The sequence below is a fragment of the Gasterosteus aculeatus genome, chromosome 20 (genome assembly GCF_964276395.1).
Source record: "Gasterosteus aculeatus chromosome 20, fGasAcu3.hap1.1, whole genome shotgun sequence".
Lineage (NCBI taxonomy): Eukaryota > Metazoa > Chordata > Actinopteri > Perciformes > Gasterosteidae > Gasterosteus > Gasterosteus aculeatus.
In genome coordinates, this window is record NC_135707.1 from 12,491,025 (window position 1) to 12,506,066 (window position 15,042).

The 15,042-nt window shown below is 44.6% G+C and overlaps 1 protein-coding gene across 8 annotated transcripts in view; it reads left to right on the forward strand.

The window, feature by feature from the left end:
* LOC120810081 (protein MTSS 1) overlaps nt 1-14,993 on the forward strand; it is a 42,732-nt gene extending 27,739 nt beyond the window's left edge. The window contains exons 5-18 of one of the 8 annotated variants that reach the window (XM_078095307.1): nt 643-734; nt 975-1,049; nt 2,059-2,070; nt 5,391-5,548; nt 5,749-5,856; nt 6,003-6,100; nt 7,282-7,546; nt 9,121-9,157; nt 9,200-9,234; nt 9,644-9,916; nt 10,124-10,348; nt 10,765-10,924; nt 11,044-11,436; nt 11,707-14,993. In XM_078095307.1, the coding sequence (XP_077951433.1) occupies nt 643-734; nt 975-1,049; nt 2,059-2,070; nt 5,391-5,548; nt 5,749-5,856; nt 6,003-6,100; nt 7,282-7,546; nt 9,121-9,157; nt 9,200-9,234; nt 9,644-9,916; nt 10,124-10,348; nt 10,765-10,924; nt 11,044-11,436; nt 11,707-12,254 (2,479 nt within the window). In that variant the 3' untranslated portion in view covers nt 12,255-14,993. Of the gene's footprint in view, nt 1-642; nt 735-974; nt 1,050-2,058; nt 2,071-5,390; nt 5,549-5,748; nt 5,857-6,002; nt 6,101-7,281; nt 7,547-9,120; nt 9,235-9,643; nt 9,917-10,123; nt 10,349-10,764; nt 10,925-11,043; nt 11,437-11,706 lie in introns of all 8 variants that reach the window. The other 7 variants (XM_040164335.2, XM_040164340.2, XM_040164336.2 and 4 more) reach the window with 7 other exon arrangements.
* Nucleotides 14,994-15,042: the final 49 nt, after the last annotated feature.

Here is a 15,042-nt window from a genome sequence, read left to right on the forward strand (position 1 = left end):
AGTGTGCATTGAAATCCTGATCTCACCACATCCTCCATGTCTTGACATTTTGTGTGTGAGGGTGAGAATGACCCTCGTCCTGGAATTCTGGTCAAGAGACGATTTGTCTGGCAGCACAGACATCTATAATGTTTCAGTGTAGTCACACACACACACACACACACACACACAAGGGTCTCTCTAATTTCGGTTGGCATTTCAGTAAAGATTCCACTTGGATCTCCATAGCAGGGGCTGTACATAGGGAGGGGAGGGGGGCTTGGTCACTACCCACCCACCAACACACACACACACACACTCTTTGCAGAAATGTCTGCAAGAGGGGGAAGACTAATTTTAGTCCCATGTAGTAAGCGGGCAGCTGTCTACCTCTCACATTCACAGCCTCTTCAACACAATCTCAAATACATCTCAAATACACAGCGAACACGGTTTGGCTGATGATTGACAGATATGAGAGGCTCTGGGATTGGTCAATACAACTTATTTGGGATACTAATTATTAATGAATACTGTGAACTCGAGCAGTTCATGTTTTAGATTAATTTCAGTTGGGACCAGTTCATAATTTTGAAAGGTTCCTCTTGAACAGTCTTGAATTGTTTAACTGGCTGAGGAATAAGTATCCTGGTGTTTCCACAGGGCCTTCCTGGAGGGTCTGATCAACCCTCTGCAGGACCAGGTGGAGGATTGGAAAAGAGGAGTCAACACTTTGGACAAGGACCATGCTAAAGGTAGGACAAACTAATGTAACCACACTCACAAGAAAGTAACACAACATGCTGATGCTGCAATCACTTTGTCATGCTTTGGGATGCTTCTGCAACATTTACAGCAATCTGAGGGCCATGAAGGTTCCCATTCTATTTTTGTTGTAGTCTTCTGTGCCCCAGTATGTCACAGGTGTATGAGAAATTGTATCATAACACAGGTTTCACAAAATCACATGTTTTTACTGTGTCCGTCTGAACCAGAGTATAAAAGAGCCCGGCAGGAAATTAAGAAGAAGTCCTCAGACACACTGAAACTTCAGAAGAAAGCCAAGAAAGGTAAAAAAAATATTTTTGCTTATTTTGCTAAGTGCAGGTGATCTAATACTTAGGGGGACACATCTTGTATCAACAATCTTAAACTATGAAACGGTATCAGACTCTGATGGATGTGACAACTGGGAATGAGAACAGGCTCTTATGTCAGAGGCTTTGTTGCTTTAGTCATCCTCTACAAGTTTATAACTTATTCAGAAGGAATGCAACTACACTATAATACTTAGAGGACTGAATATATAGCATAAAAGCTCAAATAGAAAAATACCCAACTTTTTCCAAGGTTTTCATTAGAGCACAGTGGTGTTTAATAGAAGACGTTTGCCTTAAGTGATCAGAATTGTGCAGATCTGGCGAGGGTAAACATTACCTTACTTGGTAAGCACTCTGAGAGGGACAGGCTTCTTTATTACTGCAGTTCTCTTGGCTCCCGTTCCTCATATGCACCCAACTACCCAGAGGACAAAGTTCCGCAAATAAGGAATTATGCTTCTAGAATGTTTGAGATGTTGGCATTTAGGTGGGTTTCATGAGATGGGATCCTAAAGTTCAGATGTTCAGCAAAATGTTTTTTTAAAACTGTCTTTTAAAAACAACATAAAAGATCAATTTTTCTTCTTACTCCTACTATGCGTTAGATTTAACTCTAAACATATGCTGTGCATTACTTATACTGAAGGCAAGCTGTAAATATATTACGTTTTGATGACACGCTTCAACATTACTTTGATTATCATTAAATACAGTTGGCATAAGCTCAAGCTCAACAATTTTGGAATCTTTACAAAGACATAAACAAATTTAAATCTATGGGTATTATCTGATAATGGATAGCAAAACCGAATGTTGGTATTGCTTAAATCACTTATTGTTTTGGCATCGAGAGGCATTAGACTGCACCTTTTAGGTGATGCATCAGTGCTGCCACTGCCTCAGTTGACCTGGATCTTTTTTTCCCTCTGCCTGTCCCATGTGGTTCTGATGCCATCCTCCTCCTTATGCTGCACTGCAGCTGATAATCTGGGTAAGTCAGTTGGTGGAATAGACACACTGTCTGTTTTAGTTTTTTAACAAAGCATATGGGTTGCATTATAAAGAAGCAACCAAATATTGACTTTTGTACAAATATTGAATACGTGTGTCTGCTGCTAAATATTTGGCAACTACATGAACGTATAGTTTGTGAGGCTTTGGTCCCCTATGAGTGAAATCCACGGCCCATACGTTTTAGTGCTGCCTCGTCTACCTCCTCTCATCCATTGTCTGTAGCACTGGGTCGGAAGTCCACGTTGTGAAGCACCTAGAGAGCCTGTGAAGGGTTCTCAACATGGAAGTTGAACAAAGTAGAGCCCTTCGTAGCTGAGCCCTTGCACGATGTTTGAGATAGAAAAAGGATTTCTTTCACTGATAATCCCAAAAAAAACGTAGTCACTCTAAGTGAAGAGCACTCCATTTAAGCCCAGAAATAACCGGCTGTCTGTCTGCTTGTGTGTATCTGATGTGTGGATAGGTGTCTTGTGAGGGTGTGTTTTTTTTACCTCAGCCTTGCTAAGTAACGGCCTGTGACTGCAACCTAATGTAATGGAATCATCAATCATGTGAAAGCTGGAGAAGCTAATCTCGTTTTAGTGTTCGGCCTCGTATGCATGTGTGCAGACTGTGCGGGCCCCCAACATATATTAAAAACATATATATACCTGATTTCTGAGAGTTGTTTTACTGTTTTAAGGTAAAACATTTTGATAAATAATAGTGCAACAAAGCAAAGCTTATAAAGACAGACATTGTAACCACTTAATATGTGCAGTGCAGTAATTTGTGTGTCAATCATTGCCTTTTACTCAAAGCGACATACAGTCTCCTTGTCTTTCCCACCGATATTAGAGCTTCTCCTACCTGCCGCTTTGGCTTTGGTGTGAATAAGAAAATGAGATAATCTATATAATCTAAATAGCTTAATCTAATAAAGGGATGATGCTGATTTAAGTTGACTAGCAAAATGGATTACCATTACTTAACAGACATCTACAGTTTGTTGTTGCTGAGTCATCTTTGGGATGTGAATCCAAAAATTCACTACACGTCTGAGGCACCAGTTTTCAGTAATTGAACTCTGAAGGCGAGTCTGACATATTTATTAGGATTGATTTGTTTTCACTGCAGTCAGTGATCTCTGACCTTCAAGGAAGCTCAGTGTTTGTCTGCGGTTGAACAGACAGAGGAAGTAGCGATCAGGGGCCGGCCACTCTCATACATACTCATGCCAGGATGTGCATACGTGAAAACCTTTTTCTAATCTAATGAAACAAGCGAATTGATAATCGGTCAACAGCAAACTGAAGTGAAGGCGTTGAACACTACTAGAGACATTTAAGGTCACTAACAAAGCAACAAAAGAAAATGTTTGGCTCTCCATCCGTCTGGGACAAAGTGCCTCTGCTTGCAGTAGCGTGTTTCTAAACCCACAGTGGTTGTGTTGAGAGGGCCGTCTGCCAAGGCTTGAACTGCACTTTACTGCACGCCAAGGAGACATCACGGGCTGTTGGGCTTTAAAATCTACTTTTCAACATTGAGGCCAACTAAGCCCTAAGGTTTAACGTGTTTTTTCATTAGTATTAAACAAAGTTAATGGAAGTACGGCGGTTTTGTTATTTTTTCTCAATGCCACATCACAACAGTCCTCAAATTCACTAAAAGCATAATTTGTTGCCATGGCAGTTATTAGGCAATGTTCCATATCGTTGAAATAATGTAGTTTTTACTGTCTAGATGCACTTCATAGATGCATGTGTTACGTACGTATTACTTTTATAAAATGATTGACCAGCTGTTTATAACTAGTGATTAAAACATTGTTTGAAACATCAGCCCCTCTTACATATTACTTCCATGGCAGCAGGAGGAAAAAGAGAAACTTTTCTTAGAGGGAAGTGATTAATAATGAGTTTGCTCCTGTAGTGGAAACCAGACTAATGACTGACGTCGGTCTATCCCTCTCAGACCAGCTCGTACAACCAGTTCCCTACAAAACCGTGTACAATATAATGTTAAATATATACGGCAATTTGCAGCAATTTATGGGGCGTCTACTTCCTCACGATCTCCAGAGTTGAGTAATATAGAGGGAACTGCCATAAACACACACATAACTCAGATTCCTCTCAGTGTTCCGGTCACCACACCGACTCCATATGGGCAGTAGAAGAACGGAAAAGCTAAACAGTCGCGTTTCCATCAACTTGGAACTTGTGTCTGTGCTTTTTTCATCATTTTTCCTTGGGGTGTAGTCGACTGATGGAGAGATACAGTTGAGCTCACCCCATGCTGTGTATCGTACACAATGTATAGACTGCCCTGACCCTTAAGAGAGGAAAGAGCACACCTGCTTATGTTTTTCATTTTTGTCGGAGGTGATTTGTCCGTGTAACTTTTATCAGCGTTTCTTTACAACATACCTACGTGATATTGAGCCGTGCGTCAATAGAAGACTTCACACTATTATCCATGCCCTGATGCAACCGCAGACAGACACAGACAGACAGACAGACAGACAGACAGGCCAGGCCACATAGTTTTTCACGGTGGTTTAACCTTAATGCATCAAAGCCAAGACCGTGCGTGTGTGTGTGTGTTTGTGTGAAAGTGTAGTTCAAGTGCTTAGATAAGGCCTTTGAGGCCCTCCTCGTGTAATCTGTGGAAGTCGCCAGCCTTCCTGCCTCCTCAGAGAACTCAGGAGGGGTGGAGCCTTCTTCAGGGTAACCGCACATGGCATCAAAGACGCAGCACACCGTGCTTAACTACAGAGTCACCTTGGGACCGTGACGGCCCTGAGACCTTCCTGGATTCAAATATGCATATTCATACACGCCGCTCACGGACCAGATGGTCTTGGAGATACCTTGCACACCTGTCATTGGTGAAAGCACACACAGAAAAGGGACAACTTTTCGCCGTCACGGTTTACTGGATTGATGTCAAAGACGAGCAACGGTTTATCTTTAAAGAAGATAGCGAGAGACAAGAGGACAAGAGCCGCCCTTCATACTGAGGAGAAAAAAGTGGTGGCCTCGTTCAAATAGCAGCACTCAAGATAGCATCGTCGCCAATGAAAAGCTGTTGGGTAGAGCAGGAGTAACATTCTCAGCCAACACTAGTGAGAAGTGATTAAAAAACACCAAATGCTCTCTCATTGCCACATTGCTCGAGTTAATTTGTGCATGTCACAGCAGCATACATCTCATTTTCAGCATTTTTGTGGTGACGGAAGTTAAAGGGAGAATATGGTGATTCTGGGCTGTACGGTTTTTCTACCGTCAGTAATATCTATATTTTCTTTTTCCCAAGGTCGGGGTGACATCCAGCCGCAGTTGGACAGCGCCATGCAGGATGTCAGTGATAAATACATTCTGCTAGAGGAGACCGAGAAACAGGCCCTGAGGAAGGCTCTCATAGAGGACAGACAGCGGTTCTGCTGTTTTGTGGCCTTGCTGCGGCCTGTAGTGGTGAGTACGGCGCGGCAGAGAGGGACCATGCTCACTACTTCATCCCTTTACTAGAGGATGCGTATTCTTTCTCCAGACCATCCGTTGAGAGTTTTTTAAACAAGCGCTGCTTTCAAAAGGAGGGCTTTCAGTGTAATGGATCCTCTAGGATGAGCGCTCATTCTACCGCTCGGCTCTCCTTCTGTCGTTCATCCTTTTAGGATGAGGAGATTTCTATGTTGGGAGAGGTCATCCATCTCCAGGCCATCTCTGATGACCTCAAGGCCCTGACTTCTGACCCACACACGCTTCCCGCTGCTAGCGAACAGGTGAGGGAAAATATCAGACAAAACCGTCCTTTCTCAGACTACCGACATGCATCGCTCTGCGCATCCTTTTAACTTCTCACTGGCGTTAAATATAGCTGATCCTCTTCACAAGTATGACATGTGACTAATATTTCCCTCCCTCTCAGGTGATCTTGGACCTTAAAGGCTCAGACTATGGTTGGTCATATCAAACACCACCGTCGTCCCCCAGCACCACCATGTCCCGGAAGTCGAGCATGTGCAGGTAGGCTTCTACAGACCCAAAGCCGTGAATACATTTACCTGGAAAATGAATGATGTCAGGTTCTTTTTGATGGAATGAGGTGAACCAGCATACAAGTTATTGCTAGGTCATGTTGGAGATCGTATGATATGAAATCTGTCCTGTGGACGCTCTCAGTGGATATGGAGACCGCTTAGCTCAGGACAATCTCTGTCTGCCACCCAGTGGTAAACATGGAGAAGTTTGCTAGTTTTGATTTAGCTCCATGTCCTGTTTGATAGTGATAATTGTTTTCCATCCGCTCAAATGAGTTTGGTTGGACCTCCTCTGTCAAAGAAAAGACACCAGGGTAAATAGACACGTACAAATAAACGGTGTGAGAAGTGCATGTTTTTGTTTCACAGCTGTTCAGGCCATGTCTGCCACCGTCTGTCCTCCCTGCTTTTTGTGTGTCTCGCAATGAACATAACTAGTCTGTTCTAAAGAGCCAAATGTAAGGTGAAGCCGGGGTTCTACATTGCTTTACAATTTTCGGGTTGCGTGATTTCTGTGATTGATTGAACTGAAACACAATGGGAGTCTTTAAAGTCCTTCCAGATTCTCAAATCATTTGCATCATGCAATAGAGGATCATTGTTTTTTAATTAAAAAAATCATGACAGCCGCTTTTATAACTTTGATTCTTTACAATTTTCATCCCTCATTTTTAGTTTGCACGCGATCTGGCACACGTTGTATGCACTTTTTATATTATGAATTGTGCAGTAACCATTTTTATAGCCGCTTCAGATATTCAAATGGTTATTTTTAAGTCTCAATTCACACAGTAATTATACAGAGAGTTTATGCTGTATTTCCTTTTCATGTGATTATTCTCAAAAGGCAAGAAATCCTGCGATTTCCTGCCTGTAATTATGGTCATTATGGTTTCACGCCTCTCATGTTGGTTTGTTGTTTTGACTGCATTGGCCTCAGTCACTGCCTGCTGCATCTTGGTGTGCTGTGTTAATTGTTTCCCACCCTGTCTCTCCCCAATCCCCTGCTTTCATTCCCTCTCTTTTTTTATTTCTTTTGTTCTTTCTTATTCAACCTCCCTTCTTCAATCCATGTCTTTGGGTGCGCTTGATTCCCCCCCCCTGTCCCTGCCAAACTTCTCTTTCCTCTGGTCCTCCTCTCAACCATCACTCCTTCCCCTTTCACAGTAGTCTGAACAGCGTTAACAGTAGTGACTCCAGGGGATCCAGTGGCTCTCACTCTCATTCTCCTTCCTCCTCTTCTTCCTCCTCTTCCTCACACCACCTCTTCCACCACCATCACCCCCGCCAACGGTACCGCAGCTCCACGCTACCCCAGCAGGCCCCGGCCCGGCTCTCGAGCATCTCCTCCCACGACTCTGGCTTCATATCTTCATCGCACGACCAATTCACATCGTCCAAATCCTCCTCGCCCATGGCAGCTGAAACAAAGGTAAGAATGATCCTCAGCGCCCCACACTTTACTATATTTTGGTAAGTATGTACACATGGTTGAGACTATAAACCACAAAATGCCCTATGATTTTCAAGGGATTGTAGTAGGACAACCCCAAACCACCAATCCACTCAAGTCTTTTCCCACACAACTTCCTTACTATGGGAGGCCGTTAGCTGGCAGCAGTAGCACTGATCACGTCATTTTACTGCTACTATTATTGCCTAAATGCCCAGGAAATTAGTCGGCCTCCATTCTATCCCAGGGCAAAAACAGGTCAGCCCCATCCTGCTATTAAAGTGCTGACTGCTGTGACAGACTGTGGTTTGGCTTGAGCATGCTGCGTGTTGTATTTTCATTAAAGATATCTCAGTAAAATAACACAGTTACACTGTCAACGGCATATTTTAAAAGCAGCAGGAGTGCGTCTCTATCAACGGGTCTCATTCTGTCAGTTTTATCCAACCATCCGACACGAGGTTTAAGATAATCATCAATGTGGTCATCCAAGGGATTATCTGCTCGGGGGTTTGTGGTTTGAGATCATCCATGAGAAGCGGCAGCACATGCTGACATTGTTTTCGCACGCCAGAGTTTCCCCCGTCCAGAACACATTGGTATCATTAGACTCCCTGGTTTGGCAAGTCCATATCCGCCTCATTTACAGTAAACTCCCGGGGAACCGGCTCTCTTGTAGCCTCACATCGTGGGTGAGTGGTTCAGGGGGGAACAGTCTCAGGGCTAAACAGAGGTTTACTCCTTAACCAAAGGTCCATAAGGTCATGGCTAACACTTAATGTGGATCCCTTTCATTACCATCTATTTCCAACAACCACTTCTATGGAGGGCGTAGTTCTTTAACTGGCCCAAACTCCTTATCCTCCCTTCTGTGGAGCGCAGTATGCAAAAAGTGATTTCCCTTTAAGCATATTACTAAAGGCACAATGAGTATGATTTTCCTGAAAAGACAGCGGGGCATCCAGGAGGTCGCGACGGCGCTGGCAGACAGCTCTGGAAAAAGCGCATATCTGACGTGGGGAAATGCCCAGCAGAAAAATCTCACTCCATAACGAGAGCGAATCTGGGGTTGCCTTTCAACCGCTGGCAAGCACCCAAACCCCCTTTGGGCCGAGGGAACGGGGGGGACGGGGGGGAGGGGACTTTGAAGTTGGATTTGGAACCAACAAATCCTTCTCCTTGTGCCTTTTTAACCTTATTAAAGTCACCGGGGCTAATGGATGTCCCACATGTTGAGTTTGTGGGGAGTCTTTCAAAGAGGAAAAACCTGCCTGTGCTTCCTGTAACAAAACTGCAACACCGCTGATCCACGCAGTGTACTCCGGTACGACTCCCAGTGCGCCCAGTCGTCACTTGGCTGTACTCCTCACTAACTGCTGAGAGCGGTGGAAAGTCGCCTGTTCTCTCTAACAAACTGCTTCTCTCTGCTCGTCTACCTGCTGACACGTCTGTCTTTTGAAACCTCCCCCCCACCCACACCTGCCTCCCCCTTTCTGCTCTCCCCCCTGGCGTCGTCCCCGCTGCCCGCTTGCCCGCTGCTCTCGCTGTCCCAGCCTCAGCCCAGTTCCAGTCCCTCTGAGGTATCAGAGACTGGGCAGCTGCGCAGTGACTGCAGCGCCCCCTGTCCTCTGGCTGCTGCTGGTGCACCTCGGCACGCTCCTGACCAGGTGAAACACACTCGTCCACCACCACCCTCGTACTCGCTCCTCTTTCACGTAAATGGCCGTGCGGTGTCAGCATTACACGGCGACGGCTTCGTCCAGCTAGACTTCAAAGTCTTTCTCGCGGAAATGTTAAAGGAGCCCCCCCCCCCCCCCCCCCCCCCAAACGTCCCTCGTTTCTCCGGTTTTCATCCAGTTTGGCACCATTTCCTTTTGTTCTGTGTTGTTTCGGTGAATATTAAGTCATCGTTATTTTTGTGTTCCTTTTTGTATAATTTCTCCTCTGTCATGTGGTCTGTTTAGTTTTTATTTTCCACTGTTCCATCATTTCATTAATTGATCCTGTTTTTTTTGTTGTTTTTTGTTGTCGGCTTCTTTTATCATCTGCTCCTCCTACCGACGCACACACTCCCAGTTGTCCAATGGCTTTGACCACTACAGTCCGGCCAATTCCCCTTACATGCACACCAACGGGGGGAGTTTGGGGTCGGGCTCAGGCACTGCCTTTCCCTTCTTCCCTCCTTCCTCGTCATCCTACAACACCACCGCCACCTCCTCGTGCGCCGCCTCCTCCTCGTGCCCCACTCGTTCATGGTCACGTCCCGCCTCAGCCTTGATGCCAGACCAACCTCACGACTGCGCGTTGGGCTCCCCCATGGTGCCTTCATCACGAGTGCCCAGCTGGAAGGTTTGTTCATCCCCTTCAGTCTCGATGTCGGACTTGTTCCCATTGTTCTCTGTTTGTTGATCCTTGCTCATACCTTTTCTGTGGCTGACGTTCATCACTTTTTTTTTTATATACTTTGGTTAAATCTGCGGTTGAAAACAAGTTTGGTGGGTGCCCATCAAAAGCACATGGGAGAAGTATAGTGAACACTATGCCTTTCCTTTCCAGGACTGGGCAAAGCCGGGCCCTTATGACCAGCCCATGGTCAACACACTGAGGAGGAAGAAAGGCAAGGAGACCCCAGGTGCAGTGGACATCAATGGTAATGCGAGCCATGATAGCAGCCGTTTCTCAGGCGCGGCCTTGATCCCCACCTCGGCGCCGGCTCTGGCTGCGCTACAAACATCGGCATCAGTGGAGGAGAACAACAGATGTGTGGCTGCCCCTCTCAAGGTCAGTTTTAGCCAATCTCGCTTTCTTACAGGTATTTATTTCCCTGTTATTCATTGCACGTATTCACCTTTGTGTTGTACTTCTTCAATGGCTTTGTTTTATTACCAGCAGAGGCCAAATTGCCACTGAATCATCATCAATAGCTCAGTTCTTCCATTATCTCTTAATTTTGCCAACACTGAGAGAAGCACATTCACCTAGGTCAGTCCACATTTAACGTTGCAGAGTTTTCCACCTCACATTCAACTTCCTGCCGGCTGATATCTTTGCAGCCATTGCATTTCGAGCACCGTTTACTGTTCCCTTTTAATGTACCTGATGCTTTTAAGGACCTGCGTGAACTGTGTCTCGTTGTATCCAAACAGTGACACTCGATGGCCGTAACAAATGTTTTTTTCATTTGGTCTTTGCTCCAGGCCGGTGATATTGAGGCCCACGAGGAATTGACTCTGGCTTTATCAAGAGGTCTAGAGCTCGACACCCAAAGGTCCAGCAGGGACTCAATCCAGTGTTCCAGCGGCTACAGCACGCAGACCAACACTCCCTGCTGCTCTGAAGACACAATACCATCACAAGGTGACACCCTTCAATCTCGAATCAGATGGTCAACAATCTTTAAATCCGCTGCCAGACTCCTATCCTCCGGGATCACAACACACAGTGTCATAGTTAACTTTCCTATTTGTTCTTTCTAGTGTCGGACTATGACTATTTCTCAATGGCCGGGGATCAAGAACCTGACCAGCAGCATTCCGACTTCGACAAGTCTTCCACCATCCCCAGAAACAGTGACATCAGCCAGTCGTACAGACTTATGTTCCAGAGCAAACGGCCGGCCTCCACAGCCGGCCTGCCCAGCACCCACACACCTTACCACGGACAAGGGGCCTACCCTGCAGGGCCCTATCCCCCCACACCCGTCCACACTGGGGCCTACCCTGCAGGGCCCTATCCCCCCACACCCGTCCACACTGGGGCCTACCCTGCAGGGCCCTATCCCCCCACACCCGTCCACACTGGGGCCTACCCTGCAGGGCCCTATCCCCCCACACCCGTCCACACTGGGGCTTATCCTTCAACCCCTACAGGTACACAGGCGCTGATGGTGCTGCAATTTGACATGTGCATGTTTCCATTTCTGATTTCTTGACGCTGTGTGGTGTCACGTTGGTTTATATTAATAACTCCCTTTTAGACAGACTTTTTTTCTACCCTTTTCTCTTTATGTCTCATGTATTCTGATCTCACAAAGGCTGTTTTATAATATACTGAAATGCTATTATTATTATTATTATTATTATTATTATAAGAATTATTAAAATGCATTTTGTTCAATTAACATTTGTGTGTCATTTCAGGAACATGTTCAGGCCAAGGATATTTCTCTGGATCCAGCTCCTATGGTGCCTCTGGCTCGTATTCCACAGGCCACGGCCCTGTTGTTGTCACGCCTGGGGTTGCCACAATCCGACGCACGCCCTCCTCAAAACCCTGCGCCCGCCGCTCAGGCTCCGTTGGGGGCACCGGCCCCATTCCCATTCGTACGCCCGTCGTCCCAGTAAAACCCCCTACAGTCCCAAATATGTTTGGAGCGGTAAATGGGAGCAGGAGCGGAGAGGAAGCGGGAGGAGGAAGAAGAGACGGAAGCCCAGATTCTCCAACATTTGTGGGGAGTGATGATAGTGGCACGCTGCCCGTGATGTCCTGGAGTGGTCAGGCTACAACCAATCCTCCAACTGCACCTGTGTCCTACCAGCAGAAACTACACAGTGAGCCAAGGCAGGAAGGAGGAGGAGGGGAGGAGGCAGGAGAAGAGTTAGGAGGAAACATGCTGGTGGCCATCCGCAAGGGGGTCAAGCTCAAGAGAACCCTCACCAACGACCGCTCCGCCCCACGCATCCCATGATGACGTGACGCCAAAAACATGTGAACGCGGGCTCTCGCTTCGTCGTGTTTGTAAGTGAGGTCAGAGGCTTAAAAAGTGTACAGAATAAGAGGAGCTGATTACAGCGGTTCAACGTGTAGCGTTTCTCATTCTGTAAATGTTCCCCTGCTGCAGAAGCCATCTATGATTTGATATAAAAACACGCATTGATGTGCTATAGTTCCGCTTCACGTTTTCTGAATCGGCCCACGATGCCTCAGAAATAATGTAAAGCCAAGTTTATTTTAAATATTGGTTTTGACCTAATGATGGAACACAGGCCTACTTATAGTAAGTCCATGTAAACTTAGTAATGATACCAGTACAAGGGTAAGACCTAAGCTGTCTGACGATGGCTTTTTGTGAATAAATAACCAGAGAAGCACAGAGTAGCATTGCACCACGGTATGTTCAGTGTGGTCAGAGTCAGAGGGTTGGACAATGTCTCCAGTGTAAAAAGACACTGTGTATAATCTGAACAAATGGTGGGAGTAAACGTCCTTCAGCCTCCCGCAGTGACTGATGACTTGTGGGAATGTGCCGCGTTGGCTCCGTGTTCAGATGCTTCACACGGAGCCAACGCGGACCCAGGTGTGAGCACAGAGAGCTCTTCTAGGAGACGACGGTGTGACTTGAGGGTCACATGGTTGATGCTGTGACATTATCCTGTTTTAGTTGTTTTAGTATTTACATGATCTGTAAATAATTTAGCATGAGTCTGTGGCTGAGGAGTGTGTTGGTGCTTCATGCTGTTTATTTTCTTCAGCTCCTTCAATCATTAATTTCACATCTGTAAACAGGATAGTTATTGATTTCATATAATGATTATCACACCGTGTCACCGTTGGGCAGAAATGTATTTTGTTGCCAATATTCTTTTCCAGAATGAATCTCATTTAATCAATAATATCTACATGCCGATCTTTGTAGAAGCCCTCAGTGGTTCGTGTTTATATATTAGTCCTTTATATATATATATATATATATATATATTACCCCTTTTTATAGCATTTATTAGTCATATTATTACCACTGTGCATTGACAACTCATAACGTCACTTATGAATGTCAAAGTACAGATGTGCCCCCCCCCCCCCCCCCCCTCCACACACACACACACACATCCTTTTGACTTATTCTATTCTACTTTGCAGCCGTCTACTCCACTTCTAGTATTATCAGTTTTTACAGTAGCGTATCAAGCTGGGTACGTACTTTATCACAGTAAAATGAAGTATGCATTGTGGGATCAACGTCCATCGCCATAGGTACAGTAAGGTGTGACGTGAGGCCTTTCCACACACTGCAGGGTGAAACCAGTTTGTATCTCTGAGTCACAGCCGCTGCGTTGGCTTGAATTTCAGTTTCAGACCACGGCGAAGACGGGATGTAAGACACTGTAAATGTTCAGCTCTACAAATTAGTCCAAGAACTTACTTTTTAACTTTATTTTCTTCTGCTCAGTCTTATTTTTATACGTATGTAAAATATCTGAGTATAAGAGTTGTTCCCTCTCTCCATGTATGTTTCTAACGACGTGTTTGTCTATGACCGCTGTACCACGATTCATTGAAGTCCCGTATTTCACACATACGCGGAATTGCACTCAATCTTGATGATCACATAAATGTCGGCGTGTTGCAGAAATGAACCGTAGCAAATACAAAGAGTGTTTCTCTGACTTTCAGAAGTCAGAAACATGATTTTAGTTTTGGTTTTGAGCTTAAAATGTTAAAGCCTACATCAATGGTATGGGTTCACATCTTTGGGACAAATTCGCATAATGGAGAACTGGTCGTAAACCAGTTACCGTTAAGTCAAGTTCACCAGAGTCATCATTTTATCATTTGTAGAAATGAATATGTTTCTGTTTAACACCTACTTTGGAGCGACTGAGCTGAGAGGAACTAATAACAGACCTGATATGAAGGTTGCTAGAAGAACAGATGGTGCCACGCAAATGTTTAACTGTTACTTGAAGATGATTCATTTTACCCCAGTTAACCTCAGCTCAGAAATGTGGAAGTGATTATCTGGTTAGCATTAAATCTTTATTACGTTTTAATAAAAATAATTCATGCCGTCCAAAATGTCTGACCAAATCAGACCTGAGGTTTCCAAAGACGTCTTAGTATGAAAAGCATTGTTCTAAATTGTAAACAGGTTTTCTTTGTAGTTAATGTAATAGGAGAAATAGCAGCAAACAATGTGATGGTATAAATTAGAAAGAAATGATCTCCGCCTGTATTAAAAGCCTAGTGTGAACAGGGGGAGGCACCACCAATCGCTTGCATTGAACATATAGAGGAGAAGATGATATTACTTCCTAGATGTTTCTGGAAACCCGGCAATTAGTTCTGGAGATTCTTGAAGTTAATGTTTTTGTTTGTTTTATTTAGTCGTCAAACTTGTCTAAAACGTATATTATCAACTTGTAAGTTCCATATTTAAATTGCTAGCACAAATATATATTATATCAGAGTTACCAAAAGCCAGTATATCCTATGATCAAGACGTTTATAGCTTGTGAGAGTTTGAAAGTAAAATAACACCTGGTTTCTAGTTTAGTTTTTAGATGACTATCCCCCAGAGGAGAGTTGACCTCTCTTTCGGTCTCTGTACAGTTCAACCGGCTATAATGCAGTTTGTTTCAGGAAGTTAAAGGTTGTTGTTTTTTGTGTAATGACAGCTTTAGCAATATAATAAAAATATAAATTTTGATTTTGGCTCTATGAATTCTTTAATGTATCGTTGATGGATCATGTATCAA